The 20,768-nt window shown below is 35.5% G+C and overlaps 1 protein-coding gene across 1 annotated transcript in view; it reads right to left on the bottom strand.

The window, feature by feature from the left end:
* NDUFS4 (NADH dehydrogenase (ubiquinone) Fe-S protein 4, 18kDa (NADH-coenzyme Q reductase)) overlaps positions 1-20,768 on the bottom strand; it is a 109,962-nt gene that overhangs the window by 11,641 nt on the left and 77,553 nt on the right. The window contains exon 4 of the mRNA XM_008580924.1: positions 9,016-9,089. Within this exon, the coding sequence (XP_008579146.1) occupies positions 9,016-9,089 (74 nt within the window). The remainder of the gene's footprint in view (positions 1-9,015; positions 9,090-20,768) is intronic.

Here is a 20,768-nt window from a genome sequence, read left to right as displayed (position 1 = left end):
ATGATCAAATACAATTTGTTATGCCTTTTCTTCATATTAATCTTTATTTATCAGATGATTTTTCAGAGAATCTTTAGGGGGTTGAAAGATGTCTGCCCTTGGCCCATACATTGTCTTCTAACAGATATACGGATGTGAGGTTGAGAATTTTCATAAGGTGGAAGTCCAAACCTTACTGATGGTGTCCACTTTGGGGATAATTCTAAGTCCTGAGCTGCACCTTCAATTCTATCTTTCTTTATTTTCCTGGATCCAGGGTGGACCTGTCTTTTTCCTTCCCTGCTTCTACTACTTCAGACACTCCCCAGTAGACACACTATGAATGCAGTTTCACAGCTTGTCCTTTGCCCTTCTATTCCAGAAAGAAACCCTCCTTTACTTAAAGAATTTCAAGGAGATTTTACAGCTAACAACAATGAGAAAAACACAGGTGGTAAAATGACATACCTGAGGAAAGTCACAAAGTTTCAAATCAGATCAAATGGGGAGAAAAAAAAAATTTCTGGTTTTTATTGACATGTAAATGTAGTAGAACCTCGTCTTCTACCATCCACATTTTCCACAGCTGTCTTCCACCTTCTCTCTCCATGATGCAGCTTCCTCTCCTCCTTCCCATCCTTTAACCCCATCACATACCACATAATGTAAGGAAAGACAAAAGCCACATGAGTGAGAAAGGTGGGTCTTTTCAGTACACAACTGAAGTAAGGTTCACCGACATGTCAGAGGAAACCTCTGATATTCTCTTTCCCTTTTTACAAAGAAAGGTTATCTTTGAAGAGTTTCTCTGAAAAAGATGCTGAGCATAAAGGGAGATGTTTAGGATGAGGCCCTGGGGTGAAAGCCAAAAGATACAGGGGTTATTTACATTTTCTTTGCTTTGTATGTGAGTATGCTGTGGGGAGGGAGGGGAAAGGCAAGAGTTGGGAAAGTGGAAGGTGGAGAGCAGGGGGTAAAAGAAGCCATAGGGGGCATTCAGTCTTCTTTCCCACTCCCCAGTTTCAGAGAACCAGCCTTCTACAGGAACTGTGAGCAGAGAGAGCTATGCAGAAAAGACAGAGCAGAGGGGTATTGATAATGCAGGAATTATCAATAGCAGAAGGAAGAGAACTTCTTTTAGTCTCAGAGACGAGGGCATTCTTACATAAAAAGATGAACCTGCACAATACCTTAATTGGTTAAGAAATTGAAAATAGAATATTAACAGGGAATTTTATAATATAATATAGGTCTTCTATTTTATTCCATTATTATATATAAGAGTTTCCACTTATCCTTGACTTATACTGGGTAAGAGTATCTGAAGAATAGAATTGTATTTCCTAAGAAGTACAAAATTTGAACTTTACAAGTTGGATAAGATTTTCCTATTTCTTATATTCACTACAGAATATATACGCATAAATACACATATTTATAATATGTATATAATATATATCCTGTATATTGCTAAGTACTTTAGATCAGTGCTATCCAATAGAAATATGTGAACCACACATATAAATTTGTCTAGTAGCCACATTAAAGAAATAAAAAGAAACAAGTAAAATTAATTTTAATTATATTTTAGCCCAATATATACAAATATTATCATTTCAAGATGTAATAAAAATTAGTGGAGATAATTTATTTTTTTTCCTATTAAGTCTTTGAAATCCAGTGTGCATTTTACACTTACAGTACACATCAATTCTAATTAGACACATTTTAAGTGCTAAAGCCACATGTGGCTAGTGGCTACTAGATCTAGATGATTAATTTTTTTTTTTTCTTTTTGTCTTTTTTCGTGTCCGGCAACGGATCGCAACCCTCAGTGTCACGCCCGTACCGGACCGGGACCGGCAACGGGATCGCAACCCTGGTGTCGCGCCCGCACCTCGTTCAGCCAGTGAGCGGGAACCGGTCTGTATGTGGGATCTGAACCCTCGGCGGGAGCGCGGCAACGCTCCCAAGCGGCGCACTTATCCAGTGCGCCACCGGGCTGGCCCTAGATGATTAATTTTTAAGATCTACTAGCATCATAGTATCACAGAAAAAAAGCTCTGGACTTGGAATCCAGAAACTTGGGCCATATCAGGAGTTGTGACTAATGTTGGGCTTGTTTTGTTAACTTCTCTAGATCTCAGTATTCTTATCAAGGGAAAAGTTTAGAACAAATAATATACAGTTTGGAAACAACTCTAATATTATGAAATGATCATCTTAAGTATGCTGCAATACACTTCAGGATATACTCAGGATATACTCAAAATAAGTTCCAAATTAATTAGACAGAAAAATATTTATTTGTTGTAGAGTATTTTACAAACATTAAAATATAAGAAACTGCTGATCATTCTACCATAGTTTTTCTTCAGATTTCTAATTAGAGGAAATTAACAGTTCTTCTAAAAGATAGAACAAGTAGCCACATTAAAGTGATTTTTTTTTTTTTTTTTGTCTTTTTCCGTGTCTGGCAACGGATCGCAACCCTCAGTGTTGCCCCCGTACCGGACCGGGGACCGGCAACAGGATTGCAACCCTTGGCGCCACTCCCGCGCCTCGCTCAGCCAGTGAGTGGGAACCGGTCTGTATGTGGGATCCGAACCCTCGGGCGGGAGTGCCGCCGCGCTTCCCAAGTGGCGCACTTATCCAGTGTGCCACCGGGCCGGCCCTTAAAGTGATTTTTTAAAAAACTAAAACATAATCTGGAGAATAACGTACATCATTACTAAATTTACAAATCAAATTCACCAAATTTATTGAGCACATTAAAAGATAAAGATGAATGGGACTTGGTGTTTTGCCTAGTAGGTGCTATACGGGCCAAGGGAAGACTTCTCTTTCAACCCCTTGAAGGTTCTCTGAAAAATCATCAGATAAACAAAGACTGATATGAAGAAAAGGCATAACAAATTTTATTTGATCATAGATTTACGTGATATGGCAGCCTTCAGAATGAAGTCCCAAAGACACAGGGAAAATTGTCCATATTTATGCTTAGGTCCTATGCTAAAAGACTGGGTAGGGAAACATAGCAAGGCCTGTCTGTTCAGATTCTTCTTGGTCTCTCTGTGTAGCATTCATTCCTCCAGGGTATGAGGAACGACCCTTTCTGGAATGGGGGTCGTATGACCTACAATCAGATAAGGTAGGTCAGAGAACTTCTCTATGGCCAGATACAATACAGAAAGGCAGTGGGGTGGGGGTGGGGAGATCAGAGTATAATTTTAGTTTTTATGGCTGGCTTTGGGGAAAGGGTTCTGGTTTCTAAGACTGCCTTGAGGAAGAGGGATTCTAGTTTCTATGGCTTGCCTCAGGGGAGAATAAGGCTGAGAGACAAGAGGGAAGGAGAAGGTCAGAGGAAAACTTTGCTTTTAAGGCTGCTTCTGAGGCCTTCACTTTGGGGTATCACTTTCTCAGCCCCAACAGTGGTTATAATCCAGTAGGCAAGACAAAATATTACAGTTTGAGTACGGGAACTATGCCTTATTTATTATCCGTACAGCTTAGCCACACAGCGCTGGCAAACAACAGGGTGCTCAACATATTTCTGTTTGAATGCAACACAAAAAAAGTAAAATACAAAGCCATAACATAAGAGCTGTAGGAAAGGATCAAATTATTGTGGAATTTAAAAGGAAGAGAAAGCTCATCTGCTGGTGGTGGGGGAGGGAAATTTTAAAAAGTGTTCAGGAAAGTAGATAACAAAATTTATAAAACAGATTTTGAAGACTAGGTTGGAGTTTCATAGGCAGGAATAAGGATGAGAAAGGGCCAGTATGAGTGAGGCTGTAGATGAAGTATATTGTACGTTTGGGGTTCAAAGGGCAGAATGGGAGAGTTGGGGCATATAGTAAGATATTGCTAGGTTACAGTTTGGTGATAAGTTAGTGCTTACACTATGAAGAACTTTGAATTAGGGGAGGAGTTTGTTTATTTAAGTGTAGGCCCTTGAAAACTGAATAAAGGGCATTTTTGGATTTATAAAAATGTCAGAATATTGAGGTAGTATAAAATGGTTTAGACTAGAGGTCAGCTAACATTTATATAAAGGACTAAGTAGTAACCATTTTTAGGCATTAGGGGCCATATGGCCTTTATTACAACTCCTCAGTTCTATCAGTGTAGCTAAAAAGCAGTCATAGACAATACATACATGGATAAACATGACTTGTTCAAATAAAACTTGCTCATCCTCTTATAGGTATGTGACCTTGTTACTTAGTGTTACTTAATGTCTCTAAATCTGTTTCCTAAAACTACAAAATGGGGATAATAACTGTTTCTGTTTCATAGAGTTGCAGTGAGGATTAAATAAGAACAAATGAAAAGCACTTAGCATGGTGCCCATGATTTAATGTTTATGAATGTTAGCTTATGTGATGATGATACTTATTACCCAAGTCTCAAAATATAATTAGAAGGCATTACATATGCTTTCTAGAAAGCGACTAAATCTGAAAATCTTATTCCTCATTGTACTAATTCTCTTCAACACAATCTTTATGTCAAGAAAAACTGATGATTGTGACTTCTTTCTTTTTTATTTAACATTTAAAAATAAGAGAAATGAGAATACTAAGAAGGAGATGAAAGGTAGGTTGTTTATTTTTAGAACAGCCTCTGAGTGTACAAATTATCTTTTTTGTGTGTGGCAGTTTTATCCCAACCTCCTATTTCTAGATACTACTGAAAGGCAAGCATTTAATGCTCATAAATGCATAACGTTTCCCAAATTTTACTATCAACTCAGAATCACCTATATCAACAAAAACACATTTTTCCTTCTAGAACATATAATAAGTAGGACAGTGGGCTAGACAGTAAGGAAATAAGACATATATAAGCTGGTCCATGAGCTTAACATCTTTAAGTCCATAGTTTTTCATCATTACCCAATCCAACTTCTCATTTCAAAGATGAAGAAACATGTTTATCAAAGACTAAGTATAGCCTTTTAACAAATTGACACAATTTGTTCAAGCTCTCCTGTGAGGTAGCAACTGTGGAATTAGAATCCTCCTAGAGATTAGCCTTTTAATCCAGCAGTCTTCATATATTAAGGCTTCTGAACCAATTTTTTTTAATGCCTTAACTTATCAGAACAACACTGGTCCACCCAACCTTCAACAGCACAAGCTCACAACAAAATGATGTTAGGTGCAGGGGAGAGGGGGATCCATCCATATGTCCCTCACCATTTTTTATCTACACAAGAGGAGTGAATCAGAACGGAGGGGATGCTGTGGAATTTGGAAAAGATCTCCTATCCCATGATTCTGTAAGACTTTAATTATTTAGATCCTGCTTCCACCGTAGCTGAAGAAATAGGACTTATCTACTTACAGATATATAATGCTAAATGTTAAATAAACAAGGCAGATCACAAGTCCTACAGTGAAGTCAAGAGTGAATAATCATTGAGGACTTTTGCAGGAGAAGAGAGTGGCTCCAAATTCTTGAGTAGAGGAATATATTTTATTTTTTTATTTTTATTTTTATTTTTTTTTTGTCTTTTGTCTTTTTCCGTGTCCGGCAATGGATCGCAACCCTCAGTGTTGCCCCCGTACCGGACCGGGGACCGGTAACGGGATTGCAACCCTTGGTGTTGCTCCCGCGCCTCGCTCAGCCAGTGAGCGGGAACCGGTCTGTATGTGGGATCCGAACCCTCGAGCGGGAGCGCCGCCGCGCTTCCCAAGCGGCGCACTCATCCAGTGCGCCACCGGGCCGGCCCTAGAGGAATATATTTTAGAAAGTCAGTAAGTTCACCAGACACTAAGTGTCCACTACATGTCCAGTTTTGTGTTAGGTGCTAGGGACAAAGCAATGACCAAGACAAACATAGTTCCTGCATCTTGTAGGTTAAAATTCCTGACTCACTGTTAGCCTAGAGTTTTACAAGTCACATCTAGTAAGCTTTTTCAAGGTATACTTTCTATTGACTTTCATAATGTTCCTCAGTTTTCTTTCCAGGGGAGGTAGAAATCAGATTGGAAGGGCACCTGATTTCAATAGCAGCAGTGGCTAGTTCACACCTGCGATTCACATGGCAACTGTAGTCATGCAGTGCTTGTGACCACTTACAGATAGACCAACCAGGGATTTAACAGTTCAATTAGATTTCCTGTTATTAAACTCACATTATAGACCTCAAATGAATAATTTTTAAGGTGTCAGACATGAAATATGGTAGACTGAAAAGATGAAAAACATTAATAGAACTGTTTTTGATAACTATGTTACAATTTAAAAAGAGACCAATGCTATTTTAAATCCACATAATATTTTAAAGACAATGACCACTTTTAGACAACTATGTAACTAAGAAATTTGGAACTTGACAAGAAGGTGTTAATAAGGAACTGCATTTAAGAAAACTCTTTAAAAAAGTTTTTAAAGGTCTGTTACTAAAAACATAATAGGACCTACTTATATGCTATTATATACTTACTATGTGTCAGACCCTATGCCAAGCAACTTTGCTTTTATTAACTCATTTAATCCTCACAATTTTCACTCTATATATGTGGAAAGAGAAGTACAAAGTCATGCAGACAGTAAGTGACCCAACATCAGTGCAAACTCAGTTTGGCTTCAGACTAATCATAAGCTATATAATTCTAAGTGGGAAAGAAAAGCAAATATTTTAGATAATAATAAACACCTTTATAGTGCTTTCACATTTATATGTCAAATATGAGGGGTCTTCAAAAAGTTCATGGAAGATACATATTATGAAAACTATGCATGGATTGCAAAGATTTTTTGGACCAAAATAAACTAGTTTGAGGCAGTAAGAAGGAAAAGACACCAGTTTTAAAAGAGCCTTTACCAATGCAATGTGAATTCTGCTAAAATTGAAGTACAAACATCAAATTTATTATGGTGTCTAGAAAGTTTATGGGGACGATGCCCCAAGGAAATCAGTTTACAGTAAAGAATTTGTTTTTAGAAGGGGCAAGAGGATGTTGAAGATGAAGCCAGCAGCTTCAGACCATCCACATTAATTTGCAAGTAAAAAATGTATCCTATTCATGCCCAAATTGAAGAGGACTAAGGATTAACAGCAGAAACAATAGCCAACACCACAGACATTTCAATTGGTTCAGCTTACACAATTCTGACAGTAAAATTACAGTTGAGCAAACTTCCTGCTCTGGGTACCCAAACTTGCATCCAGAACAGCTGTAGACAAGAGCAGAGCTTTCAGCAGACAGTTTAAACAAGTGGGATCAAGATCCTGAAGTATTTCTTTGAAGAATTGTAACAGGAGATGAAATATGGCTTTACCAGTACAATCCTGAAGACAAAGCATGTTCAAAGCAATGGCTGCCATGATGTAGAAGTGGTCTACACAAAGCAAAGGCAGACAGGTCAAGAGCAAAGGTCATGGCAACAGTTTTTTGGGATGCTCAAGTCATTTTGGTTGTTGACTTTCTGGAGGGCCAAAGAATGGTAACATCTGCTTATTAGGAGAGGGTTTTGAGAAAGTTAGCCAAAGCTTTAGCAGAAAAACACCAGAGAAGGCTTCACCAGAGAGTCTTCCACCACCACAATGCTCCTGTTCATTCCTCTCATCAAACCAGGGCAATTTTGCAAGAGTTCTGATGGGAAATAATTAGGCATCCACCTTACAGTCTTGATTTGGCTCCTTCTGACTTCTTGTTTCCTAATTTCAAAAACTCTTTCAAGGACACCCATTTTTCTTCAGTTAATAATGTAAAAAAGACTGCATTGACATGGTTAAATTCCCAGGGTCCCTAGTTCTTTAGAAATGGACTAAATGGCTGGTATCATTGCTTACAAAAGTGTGTTGAACTTGATGGAGAGTGTCTTGAACTTAATGTCTTGAAAAGTGTCTTGAACTTGATGGGAAGTGTCTTGAACTCGAGAAATAAAGTTTATATTTTTTATTTTTATTTTTTAAATCCATTTTTCCATGATTTTTTTGAAGTCTTCCCATATATTAGATAACACTAATAATCTTTGACAGTAACAATGCACTTAAATAGACATTATCTCATTCAAATAGATAACTAAATTAGATTCAAATTCAATCTGACCACCTGGAACAACAGAATGCATTAGGTACAAATGTACGTAGTACATGTGGAAAACAAACAACATACCAGAAGGAGGGAGGTGAGGGACAGAGCTAGCAGTCACTGAGTGTTTATTATGTATTGGGTATTGTTCCAGATAAACACACTTAATGAAATAAGTATCCTTATTTCAACTATGAAGAAACATTAAGTCCACTGTGAAATTAATACAAAATCATATAGCTTCAAAGTGACACAGTAAGGGTTAGAATCAGACCAGTCTGATTCCAAAGCCTCCTTTCACTACACTGTGTTGGCTTAACAGCACAAAATGAGAAAAAAAGACATTTCTATTTTTGTTGATAGCAAGATCAACATAAACCAGTAGTGTTAGGTGCTGCCCCCCAAGCTGCATTCATATAATTGTACAGTTGAGATTATGTTTGGTATGAGGCCCACCATATCTAGAAAAGTGGCAAATGTAGACATTTAGGCTTAAAATCTTAGAGGGAATATAAGTGTTTTCAAGTAATTGAAGAGCTATTAGATGGAATAATAGGCATTAGATTTTGACTCAAAGTAAAAAAGAAATTAATAATAAACAGAGGTGTCAAAACTGGAATAGGCTGCCTTATGATATGTTCAATTACAGTTTAAATAACCAAATGTTGGTGATTTTGCAGAGCAATTCATAAACAAGGTGAGTGTTAGACAAGTAGTTTTAATCCTTGACCCTACTTCAAATTAGAGTAGTTTGGCTTTAACATGTTACATGGTCATTGCACTGTAGATTTTTTTGGGGGGAGGGGGGTGTTCTAATGCAGTAAAAAGTCTACAAACCACCAAATTAGACACATTAAAAGGTATCTTTCAACTCAAATTCTATATCCCTTAATGGTTTTAATTAAGATTAAGAACATAAAATCATATCTTGACTTAATTTTTCAAAAAACAAGAACAACAAACAAAGCCCCAAACAGACCAAACATACCATTTTTTTCTGCAAAGGCAACTGCATCGTCTTTAGTACTGAAGGTTAAAACCATGTTGGACAAGGGATCAGCCCTGTAAAAAACAATTTTTTTTCCAGAATTTAACATTAAGCTTTGGCTAAGGAAAAAAAATTTTTTTAAATAACATTTTTAGAAAATAAACAGTGGCTATAATATCAAATAAGTACACTATTAATGGACTATTTTATTTTTAATAATCTCTTTAAAACTGTCAATCATTTGATTATCTTTTTCTATGTTAAATTTGAGAAATTTTCTAACGTATTATCAAATAATAACTTTTATAATTGTAAGGATATCCAGCTAGGCTCTAATAAAATCATTTTATTAAATTCTAAAAAAAAAACCCCAAAAGAATTAGAATTGAATTAAAAAAATACCCAAGAGAATTCTCAAAGCGACCAATAGCAAGAAGAATATGGAAGACTACAATGCCAGTACTATCACTACTCCCCCAAATAGATGGCAATAACACCCATTCTTCTAAAGGTACCTTCCATCATTAATGATACTGTTTTAAAGTATAGGGCCACTTAAATCATAAAGGCCCAAGCAGTGACATCCAACTGAGTTTTTCAATCTAGGACAATGCTAATGTTTATAAACCTACATACACTGTTTACCATACCATGTAACTTCATACCATATAACTTCAGAAATGTCACTTTTATTTTTATGTTTATAAAAAGGCAGAACACCAAATGCTACAAATGTTTGTGAACCACACAGGGTGAATATAGAATTCTGTGAAACATTGTTAGAAATGTGGAAGTAAAAAACATTGTAAAGAGGATTCTGGAAGTAATTTGGCTAGTGAAAAGATATGAGATAAACACAGAAAAGAATACAGGGGAAATAGCTCTCACTGACATGAAGACCCACAAATAGCTGGCGTACTGCATACATCATGGTTGCTATTCCGGGATTTCTATGAGATCCCTATAATCATATGTGTTCTTATCATAAACCCCCACTGTAAGCAAAAGAGTTTCACATAGTTCTCTATATTAATACTAATAACAAATGATAATTTTATATTGGTTTTTCCTTTTCAACATACATATGATTTCCCAGTTGATAGTTAAATAAACTATTTATACTTAGAAGTGTCAATGTAAACATGATCCAGTAATTTGATGAGTGCTGACAGGCACATTGGCTTAACTGAAAATAAGAAGGAATACAGAAAAAATTGTAGGAAAAACTGAGGAACCAGGGACCAGAGCTCTACTTCCTACAAAGGTAGTAAACTTTTATTATTATCCTCACTTTATTTATGAATATACAGTTGACCACTGAACAACATGGGTCCACTTAGAAGTGAATTTTTTTCAATAAGCATATTGAAAAATTTTTGGATATTTGAGATGATCTGAAAAAACTCGCAGATGAACTGTGTAGCCTAGAAATATCAAAAAAATTAAGAAATTAGGTATGTCGTGAATAAAATATATGTAGGTAACAGTCTACTTTATCATTTACTACCAAAGAGTATATACAAATCTATTATAAAAAGTTAAAATTTATCAAAATTTATGCACACACTTATAGACTGTACATGGTACCACTTGCAGTTGAGAGAAATGTAAATGAATGTAAAGATGCAGTATTAAATCATAATTGAATGAAATTCACCAGAATACATAATGTACTACTGTAATAATTTCACAGCCACCTCTTGTTGCTATTGTGGTGTGCTCAAGTGTTCTAAGGAATTCTTAAAATGCCATGTGATGCTAATCATCTCCCTGTGAGCCTTAGTCTCTCCAGCAAATTGTGTATTGCATTAAAAAGTGATCTCTCTATATCTTCTCACATATTTTTCATAGTGTCAGTACAATACCATAAACCTTAGATAACACTATGGTTCCTCATATGAAGTGCCACTAGTGATGCTGGAAGTGTTGCCAAGAAGCAGAGAAAAGTCATGACATTATAAGAAGTTGAATGACTTGATATGTAGATTGAGGTCTGCAGCTGCAGTCGCCCACCATTTCAAAGTAAATGAATCCAGTGTAAGAACCATTGTAAAAAAAGAAAAGGAAATTCATGAAGCTATTGCTGCAGCTACACCAGTAGGCACAAAAACCTTGCACTTTTTGCAAAATATCATTTTATCTCATATTGAAAATGCCACTTTTACGTGGGTGTAGGATTGTTGTAAGAAAGGCATACTTGCAGACCCTAATATGATCTGAGACAAAGTGGACCTTATATGACAACTAAAGCAAAAGGAAGGTGAAGGGTCTAAAGCTAGAGAACTTAATGCCAGCAAAGGACGGTTTGATAATTTTAGAAAGAAGTTTGGCTTTAAAAATGTCAATGTTAACAGGAGAAGCAACTTCTGCTGAACAAGAGGCAGCAGACAATTTCCAGATAACATTAAGGAAACTACTGAGGAAAAGGATATCTACCTGAACAGGTTTTCAATGCAGATGAAAGTGTCCTATTCTGGAAAAAAAATGCTACAAAGTACATTTCTTAGTAAGGAAGAGAAGTTAGCACCAGGATTTAAGGCAGGAGTACAGGTTAACCCTACAGTTTTGTGCAAATGCAGCTGGGTTTATGATCAGGACTTAAAACAAAAGGAAGGTGAAAGATCTAAAACTGCTAACTCCAGAGCCTTGAAGGGAAAAGATAAACATGAGCTGACAGTGTTTTCGTTGTAAAACAAGAAGGCCTAGACAATGAGAACACTTTTTCTGGATTGGTTCCATCAATGCTTTGTCCCTGATGTCAGGAAGTATCTTACCAGTAAGGGACAGCCTTTTAAAGTTCTTTTGATATTGGACAATGCCCCTGGCTACCCAGAACCCCATGAGTTCATCACCGAAGGCATCAAAGTGGCTATTTCCCCCCCAGTGTCTTTAATTAAGCCTCTAGATCAGGGAGTCATAAGGACCTTTAAGGCTCATTACGCATGGTATTCTATGGAAAGGACTGTCAATGCTATGGAAGAGAACAATGGTAAAGAGAACATCATGAAAGTCTGGAAGGATTACATTATTGAAGATGCCATCATTGTTATAGAAAAAGCCATGAAAGCCATCAAGACTGAAACAAAAAATTTCAGCTGGAGAAAACTGTGTCCAGATGCTGTGCATGACTTCATAGGATTTACAGCAGAAACAATCAAGGAAATCATAAAAGAGATTGTGGATATAGCAAAAAAGATAAGGAAGGAAGGGTTTCAAGATATAGGTCTTGGAGAAATTCAAGGACTAATAGACACCACACCAGAAGAATTAACAGAAGACAACTTGATGAAAATGAGTGCTTTTCAACCAGTGCCAGATGATGAGGAAGAAGATGTAGAAGCAGTGCCAGAAGGGTTCCAATTACAACCTGGACCCTTCTATGATACATGAAACTAAAGCAAACGGTGGAAGAAGGATTAGTACCATATAGAAACATTTCTAGATAAATGAAAAAGCAAAAAAGTCAGACAGAAATTATGATGTAATCCCATAAAGTTACACTGAGTGTGCCTGCTCTCCTGCTTCCCTTTGCACCTCCCCCCTCCAACTCTTCCACCCCTGAGGACAGCAAAACCAACAACCTCTCCTCTTTCTCAGTCTACTCATCATAAAGATGTCGAGAATGATGACCTTTATGATTATTCACTTCCACTTAATGAACAATAATTCATCATGCCATACAGTTAATAAACTTAAATATTGTGTATATGACTGTCTTCATGTGAAAATCTAATAACTGGCAAGAACTGTATAAAACGTTTTTATGTCGTCATCATCATCATCATCACCACCACCTAAGTATTCATCATGTAGAACATCATGTGTAAGACTGGTATAGAAGTGAATAGTTGGGCTGGCCCCGTGGCTCACTCGGGAGAGTGTGGCACTGGGAGCGCCTGAGGCTGCGGGTTCGGATCTTATATAGGGATGGCCGGTGCGCTCACTGGTTGAGCGTGGTGCGGACAACACTGTGCCGAGGGTTGTGATCCCCTTATTGGTCCAAAAAAAAAAAAAGAAGCGAATAGTCTATCCTTACATAGGCATAAGGTGAGTTATATATAAAATTAATAATGTGTTAGTGTTTTTACTGTTTTATAACTATGCTTTCAAAGAATTACAGTACTGTTCAGTATGCCTGTCTCTTGTAATTGGATAAACTTTCATCGTAACTGGATAAATTGTCATCACAGGTAGATGGTTTTTTAAAAAGGTAACGATGTTTCCAATACTGTATTATGAATATGACTGTAATACTGTATGACAAAAAATATTATAATGATTCACTCAGTGCACAGGCTAGACTACCATGAAACAATTGTATTGATTACACCAGGCTACCATAAAACAATCATATTGCTTCCTTGTTATCAATGCATGAATTATTATACCTGTAAATAAATATTGCTGTGGATTGAATGTCCCCCCAAAACTCACCGAAGTTTGACCTCCATTGTAACAGTGCTAAGACAGTGGGAAATCCAATTATGGTATTTGAAAGGTGGGGCCTTTAAAAGGTGATTAGATTGTGAGGACTGTGCCCTTACGAATGGATTGATCCATTCATGGAATAATGGGCATGGTTCTGATGGCTTTATAAGGAGGGCAACTGAGAAGATTAGCTCATTCTTGCTCATGCTATGTTATACACTGCATCGTCACCCAGAAGAAGGCCCTCACCAGGTGTGCCCCCTGAACTGTGGACATTCCAGCCTCCAAAACTGTAAGAAATAAATTTCATTTTCCTTATAAAGTACTCGTTTTAGGTATTCTGTTATAAGCAACAGAAATGAATACAAATATGAATTTATTTTTCACATCTTTTCATTTTTGATGTCTAGTGTTAGTAATATGTATAACATCTAAACTATTTTGTATCATATAAGACAATATTGATGTAGGCACTGACAAATGATTCTTATAAGTAGATGATGTAAACTTACGGTGTTGATAAATACAGTACTGTAAATGTATCTTCTCTTCCTTAAGCTTTTCTTAGTAACATTTTCTTTTCCTACTTTATTGTAAGAATACAGTATTTAATACATATAACATAAAAATATGTATTAATTGACTGCTTTTATTGTTGGTAAGACTTCCAAGTCCACAGTAGGCTATTAGTTGTTAAGTTTTTGGGGAGACAATAAAAGTTCCACACAGATTTTTGACTGCAGAGGTTGGCACCGAAGTTAAATAGTAACAACTTACATCACTAAGCTAACGATTCTTCCAGTCATTTGGTTTCTATCCTTCTCATTCTCCTTCATCTCCAATATTTTGTAGTTCTTTTCTAGGTATGTTGCCACCACCAGTTTAAACCCTTTTTAATTCTTTCCTGAGATACTACAATATCTTCCTAACTAATCTTTCTGCCTCTTTTCTTGACTCCAATCCACCCTTCACCATGTTGCCAGATTAATCTTCCTAAAATTCAACTCCCAAATTCACTGCCCAGCTCAAAAACTTCAAATAGTTTCTACCATCTGCCACATTAACTTCAATCTCCTTCCCTGGCATTTAAACACTTCTGTAATAAGAATAGAATCTATTTTCCAGCCCTTTAAAAAATTAGAACCCTTAGAAGTAACCAACTAGTTAACTCAGATTACTAACTATTCTCTAAACGCAGCCTCTCGTCAGTTTAATTTGTTCCTTCCACTTGGAATACTCTCCCACTGTCTCTGCATATGGAGGTCTATCCCAACCATTCCTCATGATTCACCTTGAATACCAACCTTGTCTGTGGAGTCTTTCACACCATACCCTTCTCCAACTGTATATAATTTCTCTTTCAATCTCCACTAAATATAATTTGTGCTTTTATTTTTAGACTTGTTCAGTTCTTAATTACAGAGGTTCCAATTTGGGTAATGGCAGAGTAATTTATATCAGATTTACCTGCCTAACAATTATAAACTCTAGACAAAACAGTTTTTTTCAAACTTTGAAGGGACCAGAAAGTGACCAAAAGCAGGAAAGAAACTAGAGAGAATTCAGCTAGGAGCATCAAGAACTCAAGCAGGAAACCATAATCCTATCAACAAAAGGAACCTGGAGATGGAGTTCAGGATTGCCAGAAGAGCTGGAAATTTAGGGTAGAAAATAATGAAGAGGAGAAATCCACAGAGCAGGAAGCTTTTGAACTGCACATGAATGGGCAAGGCTCTAAAGCAATCACTAGGAAGCCTGAAAGAACTGGACAGAGATTTCAGGAGCTGTCTGCTACAGAGGACAGTGAGTCTGAAATGAGGACTTGGTAAATACCTTGTGCTTTCCATCAAAACCTCAGAAAAGCCATGCCTTTTTACTTTTTAACACTGTGTTCCAGAAGTAAGACTAAGGGCAAAACTGAAACAGATCCACCTTAATAAGGCATAAAATCCATCCTCCACAAATTCAAAGTAATCAATCAGTAATTTGTCTGCTAGAACAAAACTCACCACACTGCTACTGTCATTAACTCGAGAAACATAAAGGATCGGGGAATTATTACATTACTGATACTTGATATAAATTGTTTTGATTATTAACTGGTAACCACTGTTTCAAGGGTTAATTAACATATTAGGAAGTCACACATTCACTAAAAGATATGTATAATATTCCTCATTTTAGTATTATACATAATACCCCCAAGTGAAAACTACCCAAATGCTCATGAATAAATAGTGGAAGCAATGAATCTCCCAAATATAAAGTGGAGTAAAAAGCCAGTCACAGAAGAGCACATAAAGGCTTTTCTCTTTAACTAAGTATAATAATAGGCAAAACAAATCTATATTGTTAGGAGTCAGAATAGTAGTTACCTTTGGAGGTTTGAAATTAGAAAGGGGCATGGGATGAGATAGGGACTTCTGAGGTACTAGAAATGCTATTTCTCCATATGGGTACTAGTCACAGGGGTGTGTTCAGGTTGTAAAAATTCAAAGAACTATATACTTTTGATCTATACACTTTTCTGAATGTATGTTACATTTTAATAATTTTTTTAAAGCAATATTAAGCTTGGCAAAATATTATGTTGTATTTGATCAAAGGTCCACGGTTGATTTTAGATCATTTCTTCTTCCAATTTTAATGTACTTTACTGGATACTAATAAATACCACTAAGCCAGTAAAATGAATATAAAAAATATTTGATTACTCATTAGAATGTCCAGCATTGGTTGGCAGATTTTCTTTTGTTCTATAACATGAAACAGTCTTTGTGAAGATACCTACTGTTTGCAAATTTCAATTATGATTTTCTGTTTATGAGCAGAGTTTATTTAGGATGACTGAAAACAGATTTAAGTATCAATCAACACAAGATGAGAATGAGTATTATAAATGTCAACTGACTCTTGACTTTACCTAAGAGAACTATGACTGCATAAAAGATATCTCTGAAACATTCTGGCACCAAGAATTTTTATTAGGTGCCCTCTGAAAGGCAAAGAATGGCAAGTAAACGAGTTTCTACTTGGGAAGGCTTAGCTTATTTTCTTCAGGTTATGTAGTACTAGCTGTTATAAATGGCTCTAAATGCTGTCACTTTGATTAGCACTATTTAGAAATGCCAGGTCATCTTTCTGCAAGTAGACTATGATAAGAGACATAGATATATAAAGAAGACTACAGAGAAAAAAAGTCTTTAAAATCAATATTTTAATTAATGCTTTTGTTATTTTTAAATACTTCTGAAGTAAAAAATGTCAAAAAGCCAGACAATGACAAAAATTAAAATTATATTCTGTTGTAGGATACACACATACACATTAAACACACACACAGAGAGACAATTCCACTGGTTATCTGAATGCAAAAAATCTTAAATATAAACTAACAAATCAAATCAAGCAGTATACTTAGAAACAGTAATTCCATGTCCAATTAGAAACAAATCTAATTGGGCTGGCCCAGTGGCGCACTGCTACAGTGCGCCGCTTGGGAGTGCAGCAGCGCTCCCGCCGAGGGTTCAGATCCCACGTACAGACCGGTTCCCGCTCACTGGCTGAGCGAGGTGCGGGCGCAGCACCGTGGGTTGCGATCCCGTTGCCGGTCCCGGTCCGGTACGGGCGTGACACTGAGGGTTGCGATCCATTGCCGGACACGAAAAAAGACAAAAAGGAAAAAAAAAAAAAAAGAAAAAAAAGAAACAAATCTAATTGGATCAGAAAACACATAATTGAAATTTACTACATGTCAAAAGATTTAAGGAGAAAATGCCCTTCAATAGATGGGTGAAAAGCATTTAATAAAATTCAATACTCATTCCTGATTTAAAACAAAACAAAACAAAAACAAAATTATTGGTAACTCAAGATCAGAAAATAATTTTGTCCATTTTATTGTACCAAAAACATTTCCACTAAACAAGGAAAGACTCAAAAAGGGTATTGGATATCATCACTAATATTCAACATTGCCTGCAAATTCTAGCCAATGCAATAAAGCAAGAAAAATAAATTAGCTATAAGTATAGGAAGAGAAAACAAAACTGCCACTGTTTTTGTATTTTACAACTAGACAAAGTAAATCCCTTGAAAAGCCATGAGAACTAATAACACAGTACATAAGGTGGCTAAATACAAATCAACTTTAATTATTAGCAATGCTCAAATAGAAAATTAATTTAAAAATCCTCATCCAAAATAGCAGTAAAAACTAAAATATCTAAGAATAATTTTAATAAGAAATGTGAAGTTTACATTAAGAAGACCAGATTTTACCAAAAGACATATAATATTACATATATGCATATAAATGTACTTTTAAAAGTCTGGAAGGATACATACCAAATTATTGTCAGGGCTTACCTGTATAGAAGGAGAGGGTATGTGTTAAGAGGGTTGTAAGGGAAAAGGGAGAGGAGTAACTGGTAATTTTCATGGCTTATTCTACATATATTTATATTGTTTAAGTCCACAAATCAAGCACACTCATTTACTTGTTCAGAAAAGTCAATAAAGAAAATAAAAGTAGACAGAATACTTATTTATTTAAAAATATTTTTTTGTTAAAAAAAAAGATTGAGCACTTGATTAAAGTTTTAAAAACTGTCATTGCAATGTAGTAGAGCAGTGTAAGGGAGAAAGATGGTACAGAAAATACTTCCATATGCAACTTACTCATAAGCAAATGGACTATCTGCAAATCTAAGGATGATATCTGCTTTGATGACTTATTATGGCTTGAGGATCAAATATACCAAGTGAATAGTTAGGCGATGAGAAGATTAGCAACATCTAAATTAGTGTACACCTCTGCTTAAATTAGATGACCTTCTATACCCATGATGACATGGAACAAATTCTTATTTCTAGAAACTGAATGACAGAGTCATAATTCTCTAATAAAATTATTTAAAAAATTAAACATGGAAGTTACATTTTTAGAATATGATCAAATTAACAAAGTTAGAATATGATCAAATTAACAAAGTATTGAGTCCAATAGCCAATTAGTATAACTGAGGGAAAACATAAATATATTTAGCTTTTATTAAAATTGAAGTCCTGATTAAAGAAATAAATGAAAAGTAATTTACCGATCTAAAAGATAAAAGATTATCAAGACATATATGAGATTAATAACCAAAATAATCTTTGGCAACTAACTAATCCTCTCATTGCCTAACTATTCATGATATTAAACAACAGTGAGTCATCCCTGTGCCTCCCCCTCATGCCAATGGATCATGGAGATTTAAACATTAAAAACCTTGGGTCAAACCCAAGGGATGATTTTGCATCTTAAGATATTTTTCATGTTTACACAAAGATAAACTCTGTACCTTTGAGTTCTAACATTTAAATATTCTGGTAATTAAAAGAGCATAAGTAAAGCTCCACCTGGATGAGAAAAGAAATGTAAATACAGTATTTAAAAATATAAATTTAAAAATATAAAATCAAAAATTAAGCACACTTATACTAAAGTCCTACATGTGAACAAAAGTAGCCTTTCAAAATAAAAAAACAAAATACTGTTGATAAACAGTTAACAATGAATTTCTTCAGTATATTTTAAAAAACAAAACCATGTTCACAGTCATAGAGCCCACTTTCACAATGACAACCCCTCCTCTCTGCCCCCACTGAAAAACATATGTAAAAACATTTAAGATTTCAAACTTCTGTCACAAAATTACCACAGTAACTTTGTAAAATTACCTTTTTCATTAGCATTGCCTCTACTACTAAAGGAAATAAGTGTCCTTTTCTATCTGTACATTAATAGCAAGTCTATGAAAAAACTTCCAAAGGTATACAGGATTATCTTTGTAGGTGTTATATTTGTCGTATTTCTTATGCTACATACTTCTAACTCTTTGTAATACTCCTATATCATCAGGGTTAGGTCTGTTAAATCCTCCAAGCCACTCCATCCATATGGTAGATTCTAGCCAGAGGTCACGTATCAGTTAGAAGAAATAAATATAGTTAAGCCCCAGATCTCCTATATTAGAGAACTTTGTTCTTTGGAAACAAATATATTTTAGGTATAGGATGGACAGTCATTTCTCTTTTAGCATATACCAAAATCACTTCTCTGACCTACAGCAAAAATCACATTAAAATATTAACATTCTTGGGCCGACCCTGTGGCGCACTCGGGAGAGTGCGGCGCCGGAAGCGCAGTGGTGCTCCCGCCGTGGGTTCGGATCCTATATAGGGTTGGCCGGTGTGCTCACTGGCTGAGCACGGTGCGGACGACACCACGCCAAGGGTTGCACTGCCCTTACCGGTCACAAAAAAGGACAAATAATAATAAAGCTGCCTTAAAAAAAAAAAAAAAATTAGCATTCTCTTTTTCCAATTAAATCCAGTATTTCTCCTGATAAAAAGAAAAATTATAAATCTACACGGACTTACCTAGCCAGGTTTTAAATTTTTTCCTACACTCCATATATTAATATTAGATATATACTCATAAAATAAAATATAAGCAGACTGAGCACGCAAACTATGGTCAAGTCATTAATTTATCTGGGACACAGGTTTATCTCTCAGTTAGATGATAAACTTTAAGAAGATGATCATAAGAAACCTTCAGCTTACAATTCCAACAGTTTTATAAAAAGGTTTAAAATACTTCACAAAAAGAAGTCAGAATTCAGTATATCCAAGCAATAATTCATATTATATACTATTTGATGTGTTATTAAAATGATAAAGGTGAAAAAGTAAAATATAATCCTGATTCTAATATCAGCAAACATGGCAAACAGAGTCCCTGTTCTAATCAAATTAAAAAATCATATAAATATTTAAAATCATATTTTTCTTATATTTTTTCATGTTAGTAGTTATTTCTTAATATTAGAACAAAAAAGTAATGAGTTTTTTTTTTTTAATACTCAAGATTGAAAACAATGCCTCAGACAAACCAATTGTAGATGGGATCTATCATTTGAAAAAAACTTTTTAATTTGGAAAAACTATACTTTGAAAGGAACTTCACCTCCCAAACATGTAATATATTTCATTTTCAATTAATATGTAATAAACAGCATTTACATATTCATGCACAATAGCAGGTGACAGTTTTGTTTTTAAAGCAGCAGGGTATTAAATAATCACTAAGTATTTAAAAATTTAATTGTACTATTTCTAGACTAAGCAAGGCTATCGTAATGATTGGGTGAAGCATATCATAGCAAAGCGATAGCCAGCATAGCAAAGTGAAATTTATTTCAACAATCCACTAATGGAGTTCAGGAACCACTACCCCCAAATATTCCACCTTGGCATTTAAGAAGACAACAGAAGCA

This window comes from Galeopterus variegatus, unplaced genomic scaffold (genome assembly GCF_000696425.1).
Source record: "Galeopterus variegatus unplaced genomic scaffold, G_variegatus-3.0.2 Scaffold2204, whole genome shotgun sequence".
Taxonomy (NCBI): Eukaryota; Metazoa; Chordata; class Mammalia; order Dermoptera; family Cynocephalidae; genus Galeopterus; species Galeopterus variegatus.
The sequence above is the reverse complement of the archived record's forward strand: the minus strand, read 5'-3'. Positions and strand labels throughout refer to the sequence as shown.